Source organism: Diadema setosum, chromosome 4 (assembly GCF_964275005.1).
Source record: "Diadema setosum chromosome 4, eeDiaSeto1, whole genome shotgun sequence".
In the NCBI taxonomy this organism is placed as follows: Eukaryota; Metazoa; Echinodermata; class Echinoidea; order Diadematoida; family Diadematidae; genus Diadema; species Diadema setosum.
Window position 1 is genome coordinate 25,469,773 of NC_092688.1, and position 9,119 is coordinate 25,478,891.

Here is a 9,119-nt window from a genome sequence, read left to right on the forward strand (position 1 = left end):
CACGTCGGTAATAATAATACAATAATAATAATAATAATAATAATAATAATAATAATAATAACAATCATTGCGTTTATTTGGCGCTTTACACTGGTGTTTCTAAGCACGTTTGGATAACCACATCTTCAGGGCGTTCCCACTTTGACGAACACTGACGAACGCCCATGAATGTTATAGCAGTTCCACACAATGACAATTATCACAATGTCATGGGTAACATCGTACAAAGTACAACAACGACACAACTAGTCTACAGCACATTAGTTGTCAGGTATAAAGGCGAATGAAGGAAGTAGTGAACTTTGCTATGTGATCGTTGATGTAGGTCAACATTATTAAACACATGATTTTACACTTCTCGGATACCAGGAATACTCTCATACAGTGTTGAATTGACACGGCTATTGCGATTCTGTGCGTATGCTCCAGGGACAATTTCGCTTTCGTACAATGATGCTTTCTTTTGGGGCATTTTACTTCTGTCAACGAATTGATCATGGATGATATCACCGGTACTTGCATCTAGAACGAGATACCCATGTTCATCTACCTCGTGCTTCTCGCTTTGCTCGTTTGAGTAAATTGACGCGGAATATGAGGGATCGCTCAGGTCCAATGCCACGGGGCTACATTTTTTATTTCTATCCAAATTCCAGTACTCTGGTTGATATTGACATTCTGGGTTACGTACAGATCGGTGGAAATTGTAGTCAATTTCTTGGTAATCTGGCAATTGAATGTCCCCGAACCTTCCAGGGTAATCGACAGCTCCTGACTGAAATGATGGTGTGCTGGTTGCATCACCACGTCTTGCGCCACTGCCAATCCCATATGCCTCCGAAATGTCACTTGGTTGAGGGTTTTGTCTAGTATTTTTGTACAAATTTACATTGGAAAGCATGTAGCCGTCTACATCAATGTCTTCTTTATCTGCCCCCGTATCTCTTGATTGAACAAACGTGACACTTCCCTTCTTCGCCTTATTCATGCTTCCTGACATGTCCATATAGAGCTTTTTCTTTCCATTAGCCGGCGTGTTTTCACGTGTGCTAGCGTCCTCGCCATCTTGGCTCGTGGCAACAGGTAGAGAGCGCAAACCAGGCCCCGCTGAAGTTTGAGTATGTTGGCCTGTGCTCATTGTTACCTCAGGACTTCGGTCCTGCAAATATGGCAAGAGGACAGTCACATACAGTCTGAAAACATTGACTAATGGTAATATGAACACCTAAATATGAGTGTACATGGACTGTCGGGAAAAATCTAAAGTATTTTTTTTTCATTGCTAATATAAGCACGGCCGTCTCCGTGTGGAAAACTTGAAAACAATGTTATGATTACAACTGATTGGCAATGGCATAATTGTATAACTGTTTTATAGAAAATGTTGGTTATGCCAACCCTGTGCATCCAGCTGATTTGCCACAAAGTTACAAAGTTACATTATAATGCTGTGTGCTGGAAAGAATAAAAGCAGATGATAATCATAGTAAAGGTTACCCGGGAGGAAAAGTCTTTGCCATCTTTATTCAAGATGAGAGGAGATCAAACCCAAAGGAACACATGCGCTGGCATGGTTTCATGTATATACTTGCTTGAGTCTCAACAAGATTGCCCCAAATAAAATCATGCATAATGTAATTATACATTTCATTTCGATTTACTTTTCCAAGTCCTGTGTCCAGTGCCCATGAATATTTCCACACAATAAAATATGTAAAATGAGGTTGAAAAGGTACAACGGAAATGTGGGAAGTTTGTTAAAATTCCTGGTCAGGTTCTACGGCAGTTGTGAATGCTACGTGCTATCGTGACCGTCTCTATTACATTAGCTATTGCTTAAAATAATCAGATTTACAGTCCATTTGCTCTCTGCTTTATTCATCCTTTGTCAAATGAAGGGGGATATATGAGACAGGGACAGCTTGGTTCCAAACATGCCACCATGATTTTAAAGCATCCACTTTGCTTCCTCATTAAGAAACAACTTTATCCGTGCTGGTAAATAAAGCTACAAAAAGGATCAGCTGACTTGATAAGTTCATTGGAAAACACCACTTACATTGGCACTCCCAGCACGTCTCTTGACAAACTTTCCAATAGTAGCAATACCAATCAGTGCGAGAAGAAGAAATCCCACAACCATTGCGACTGTAATCACTGTCTCTCGCATTGTCAGTTGCTTCCAGCTGGATTCACTCATATCTGCAAAATGAATGATATATTCTCCACATCTCTTCAAATTTGCCGCGAACGGCATTAAGTAAGTTACAAAATGATATGAGACGTATTCATCTCAGCACTGATGTACTGATATATGTGTTTATAAAAAACAACAACAATACACTGAGGTGACACAGATTCTTCCGAATCACTGGTAAATATTAGTAAAATTTTCACAATCACATAATCACCATATTATATTTACTTCATAAAACTTACTCCAGCCTTAGACTGTCAAGGATATGCAACTCACGTGAGGATGATATGAAAGTTGTCTCCTGTGTTGTGGTACATTTTTCAGTGGACTGTATCTCGCCTGTTTAAAGAGAAGGCAGCAGATAGAAAGGAAGAAACCAGGGTCACAGTTGTGTAAATTTTGAACGCTCTCGACATTTTGGAAGTTATGTACCTGCATGCTGATCGAGAATGAAGGTATAACACGCTAGCAACAAAGTCCTACGCGACGTTCAAAAATGCACAAGATTTTAAGTTTTCGAATATTAGCTGATCCATAAGTACAGGAGGATGCTGTTCTTATATTTTGTCACCATCATTACAACTAGCGTTACTGACATCAACAAAGAAACAGACGTGCCTGCATGGTTTCAGAGCTCGTACATGAATGTAGGTATAATATGCAGTCGTACAGCGCAATAGGCCCTACTTACTGCTAGAAATGATGCGTGTTTTTGGAGGGGGTCTTGTGCCGATTTCATCATTTTCCCATTCATTGTCTGTAAATAAGTGCACACATACGGACATTGTACATATCATTAGAATGAAATAATTCATATCATGAAAATGGGATTCGTAGATCATAATCTACATAACCACTGTATACACATTCATGTTTCGACACTTTCAACCTATAGGCCTAACGGCTGATAAATGTCAGTCAATTGTCAGTAGAGTTAATCATCACTTAAGTGATACGAAAAAGGGACAAAGGAGTCCTGAAGGCTAAGTTGTCGAGATATAATAAAAGTGTAATGCGGGTTGAGAGAGTGTAACTTTTTTAACCATCGATATAACTATTATACATGCCCATAACACATTGCATAAAACGCGAATTTGAATCAACATAATATATTTTAACGAATTCATGGCAATGTTCACTAATGCCATAGCAAAAACCAAGTCTGTTATTCATTACATTCTTAATTTTTCACAAGATCATCACATGTTGCTACGTTTTACTACGTTTACAACAAACCGCTTGATGCATATTCGACTGCCTGGCAAGACGGGGTTGAAGCGTTCCAAGTGGGGAAGTAAGTCGACCATCCAGGTAGTCCCATACACTGGAGTGTCGTGCTACCACTGACGTTGAGACTTTTGCCACAAGTAAGAGATATCTCAGACCCAAAGATCGTGATGTTGGAGTCCCAATGTCCATTAGGCACGTGGCCGGGATGAGTACAAAACCCGACGGACACTGTCAAAGAAGCAATGAGTATAAGTATTGTTCATGAGCCACATGCAAAAAAAAAAAAAAAAAAATCTACAATAGATTCACTCCTTTGCCTACTGATATGCTGGTGTGATGATAAAATATAAAGGGTAGTACACACACGTAAGTTTTGATTTGAATTGGATGCATTCTCCTACTTACTGACATTCCAAGCTAAATGCAAGCATCCTGCCACCATGGTGGATGGTGTTGACTACTATTGCAATCATAACTACAGAAGAACAAAGCTTCAGGAGTCTTTAAGAAAAAAAAAAATGAGTCGAATAAACTCATTCTTCAGTTGGCCAAAAATGCATTACCAGTTTGTTTCTCCGTGGAGCCAATACGTGAAATCTCAACATATATAGTAAACATGGATTGTATGCTCTTCTTTTGCTATGTTTACTTCCTTTCAAGGAACGTCTACTTCTCGTACTCACGGTTGAATGAATAATGCCGGTCAGAGCCAAGATCTTCCATGAGTGGACATGTCCAATTGGAAGAAAAGCTTCCAGCAGAAACGACATTTATATAAGTTTCTGACGTGAAACATATACATTTCTTTTGATGTATTACAGCAACATCATTGATTTCGCGTTGTGTCCGACAGGTAGATATGCACTCTTCGTCTGAATGAGCGCCAGATCCAAAACTAGATACCGCCTGAATGGCTTGTTGGTTACCACTGTAGCATCCGAGAAATCCAGGTTCTACGCAGTTACAAAATATGAAGATTAGAACCTCGTAGTGTGTTTCATACGTCACACTATTAGTAATATTTTTCATGCGGGTGATAATGACCACAGATAAATAAAATAGAATGGTAAAGCATACAGTCAATTGATATAACAATTTTTAAACAATTATAGAAACCTAAAGGCATTAGTAGAAAATCATGCCTTCTCGCAGTATGCAATTCATTTCATGTGCAGAGGAATGTTCAATTTACAAAAGTTTTGGCAATATACATTTCATTTTGCCTAAACTATATGAGTTTTTTTTTTTTTTGAAATGTTTCCTGACCGAGTTTAGTTTTAATCTAAATGCAATTTATCTGTTTGTTAATGGATATATACCGTCATGTTTGTTTGTTTTTTCATAATTTTAAAACTGAATTCAGTTATTTTATGGGCAACATCATTTTTGTAATGTAATATTATGTTTATATATATATATATATATATATATAGAGAGAGAGAGAGAGAGAGAGAGAGAGAGATTATATCTATGTGTTGTAATTAGTATAGATTCTTAAAGAACAGACTCTACAGTGCTCTAAGCTTTAGATAACATAATGCAATACCAATGGACTTTCCAAACTCATTTAAATAATGGAAAGAAAGTACACACTCTAGAAAACTGTGTACTGAAAAAAAAAAAACTGGAAAGTTTAGGATCTAGTCAAGTGCGTAATTTCACCCAGCTCTGCTCTCTGCAATGAATGGAACAGAGAACAGGATATAAAACTCCGTGACAACCACAACGAAGGGATTTTTAAACAAAACTGAAATTTGCACACTTTTTAGTTTATTCTATTCATGACCGATCACTTCCATAGCAAGAGTACCATCCTTCCAAAAGTTCTTAAAGTTGAAAGTGAAAAAGTGTTTGAAATCAATATATATATATATATTATATATATATATATATTATGTATATATATATGTTTATATATATATATATATATTATATATGTATATGCATGTCTCTCTCTCTCTCTCTCTATATATATATATATATATGTATATACTTATATATATATATATATATATATGTATATATATATATATATATATAGAGAGAGAGAGAGAGAGAGAGACATATACATAATCATATGATATACACTAACATATTCAAGGATTCCGTACATGCCTTACCTCGGCACGTGATCCTAACAGATCTGTTTGAAGAGCACTCGGTGGTTGTCAGTGAGCATTCATCTAAACGAACAGAACCTATGCATTGAATTCGACGACAACAACAACAACAAAAATGTTTACCTATGCGAGCTTACGATATCAATTGTAGCTATAACGCTCGCATCAAGAAATTCTAATAATATGATCTTCTTTATTCAGTGTAGCCTTTTCAGTGTCGCCACTGCGCTACCAGAGGGTCCTGTCATTATTATTCACCTATAGCCACACAGCGTTGCCAGGATCCCATTCATACGCCTCGATCGAGAGGGACATGTCATTTAAGTAATGTATTGTATATTTTCGCAGAAAGCATACAAACAAACCACATATTTTGATATGGACAGTAAACGAATGAATTGAATTGACGTTGAATGTCATGAATGTCATAATGGATTTTAAAAATCATGACAAAGGACGTGTGCTCTTCACGTGCTTCGAAATCGTGACATCCGATCGAAAGTCACGAGTCTTATCCACTATGCCACAATTAGCTATAATGCCCCCATCCAAAATGGACTAATGACTCTGTTACAGAAATAACCGAATAAGATGAAAATTAGAAAAGAAACGAGTCAATGGCGATGAAATATGAATAGGTCTATACAAAACATTGTTTGACCGACAAATTCTCATCCTTTCCTGTGAAGTTTGGTCACTTCAGTTCAAAGAGAGAACGTGCCGTTTTGTGTACATGATTTGAAATGCGATATTTTGATATTTATACAGTAAATCGCAATGCACAATTACGTAGTTACCGTCGGGACATGATAGGGCTGCCATTTTCTTCATCGCAGTTGATGTATTATGCGCACTGGGCAAAATCTGAGCAGAGAACTCCTTTGCCGCTGGAAAGCCGAGCTCTTCACAGACTAGCTTCGCCGTTGCGTTGGCAAATCCGTCAAGGCAGACATAGTTGTCTGACGCGGTGACTAGTAGGCCGTCCATTTGAGAGGATCCGTCAATCAGCTTCACCGACGACATCCCTTGACAATTAATGAAGAGTGGTTCCATGCTTTGCATATGTTCATTCCAAGACATAATTCACTAATGATAATTATTATTCTTACTTCATGAACATAATTTTGTGCTTTTGTATAGATAAAACGGGTCATGATAAGTTTGCCCGTTGGCTACAAAGAGTCATTGAAGAAAAGTAAATAACATCTCCCCATCTTGCGAAATGCTTAGTAATACACTCAGCAAGAAAAGAAAGCAAACACTTTTTCGAGTTCATATTTTTCAAAGAAGAGTTGGATGAAAATCAATGTATTATGTACCAAAAGAAAAGTAATTCAATTGGCTATCAACCCATTAGGTCAATATAAATGGAAACTTTATGCATGAGAGAACACACCCGTTTTTGTCATAAAAGGCACAAAAGTGAAAATTGCAAAAAATGACATGTTGTCTTTCATTTGCAAATACCCTTCAAGATGACAATGATAGAAAACAGTTTAACACAAGGAGAATGAATGAAATAATAAAAGTACTTTTTTGTTCTCTTTATCTCTTCATAACCTCAAACAAAATTAGAGTGAGAAACAATAAAAGAGAAAATGATATTTTTTTGTCAACTCAAACCTCAAATGAAAGAGGGAGTTAAGGCCACAAAGATGGTTAAATGAACAGAATATCTTTATTTGAGTCTTTTATTCAGTAATTTCAGCATTCATGAGACAAATTCACGAACCAAATATTACAATTTTCTTAATTTGATAAATCAGTTCAAATTCCTACCATTTCTGTTATTATTCCTTCTTCTCTCTCTTCATTTGAATTTGGATTTGACAGAAGATTCATTTACATCCGTAATTGTTTACTTTTATTGAACTTTTGGGCTTCAAGGAATATTAAAGAGATCATTTTTATTGTGTTAAATTTGTCTTTTGTTCTTATAATTACATAGGGGAGCCTTACACATAAATGACAACTTGTACATTTTTGCAATTTTCACTTTTGTGCCATGGAAGAAAAAATAAAAGGTGTTCACTCATGCGTAAAGTTCCCCTTTTTACTGACCTAACAAGTTGATAGCCAATCAAATTACCTTTCATATGGTATATACACTGTAATACATGAGCTTTTAGCCAAATGTCTATGAGAAATACAAACTTGAAAAAGTGTTTACTTTCTTTCTTTCTTTCTTTCTTTCTTTCTTTTTTTTTTTTTTTTTTTTTTTTTTTTTTGCTGAGTGTATTTATATCCATTCTTCCCAAGAAACGTCCATTCCAAACTGTCCTTGGATGTAATCATGATTTAGCTGCACCAGTGAAGCCTTCCGTGTTTGGCATCAGGCTAATCGAGTAATTAATGAATACAATACATTTGCTTTATCAAATGAAGAGTTTGACACATTAAATGCCCATTTTGTTTTCGTGCAAGATAATTTACACAACGAAAGTCCTCACACATTCAACTCTCTACTAGGCAGACATAATGTCTACGTATTAAATTTGCCCACAAAGGTGCAACAAAGAGTTCATTCATGGGATGCGTTTTATCAGTAATGCCAATCTATACACCCTTTAAATCTACTAGGCGATTAATATTGAATTGTGTACACATTGAAGTATACATCGTCCGACGTCATGGATATAGACTGTTATCTTTAATTCACACGTGGATTTATTTCACGTAGCCACCAAGGGAGAACAAACAGAAGCACCACAGCAGGGACAGCCTTGCAACCCTTCCAAGTACTAGGCAATGAGGATATAGGCGAACTGTATTCTTAGGAGCTACGAATCGGACGATTCTCGACATTTCAGCACAGTCAGGACAACTTGCCAATATATTCATTCATGGATTCTACTATCTTGAACGGGCACGTCAGAGAATTTACATAGTTCCACATGAGGTAGTACATGAATAGTGTCACATACAGATTTGTAAAATGTATTGTGGTCTTTGGGAAAAATTATAAACCAATACTCTAATTCCATTACAATACCAATTGCTTATATAAGGAGAATTCTAGTGCAGTTGAGAGTTAGTTTAAAAAAAAAATATGGAGTAAAACTTTCTTAGCACAACGGAGAAATTTGATTAAATCGGATGAAAATAAGGAAATTATGGCATTTTGAAGATTTGCTAATTGTTCAAGACACAGTTCTCGAACAGTCAGCATGAATATGCAAATAGTTAATGAATGATGTTATCCTGTCACAACCTTCCTAATGTTTACACATAACAATTTGAAATTTCCAGTTTTTTACTTATTAAACGCAATTACTCTTCAGTTTCAGATCCTGATATAACTGATCATTATTCTGAAGTTATTCAACCAGGAATAACACCATACTTTATACTTGAATAACAGAATAACTTTATACTTGAATAACATCAAATTTCCGTCATTTTTTTTTTGTACGCGTTGAATTTGATATTGTGAGGTGATGACATCATCAATTCACTCATTTGCATATTTATATGAACTGTACGAGAACTGTTCTGGAGATTAATAGCGAAACTTTACAATTTCATAAATTCCCTAATTTCTAACAGATTTTGATGACGTTTTCACTGTTGCA

General features: G+C 36.2%; 1 protein-coding gene across 1 annotated transcript; it reads right to left on the reverse strand.

Moving 5' to 3' along the window:
* Positions 1–349: 349 nt before the first annotated feature.
* On the reverse strand, positions 350–2,143 carry LOC140227974 (uncharacterized). The gene is made up of 2 exons (XM_072308355.1): positions 2,060–2,143; positions 350–1,159 (listed from the first exon to the last, which is right to left on the reverse strand). The coding sequence occupies exons 1-2, from the start codon at positions 2,141–2,143 to the stop codon at positions 350–352; spliced, it is 894 nt and encodes a 297-aa protein (XP_072164456.1).
* Positions 2,144–9,119: the final 6,976 nt, after the last annotated feature.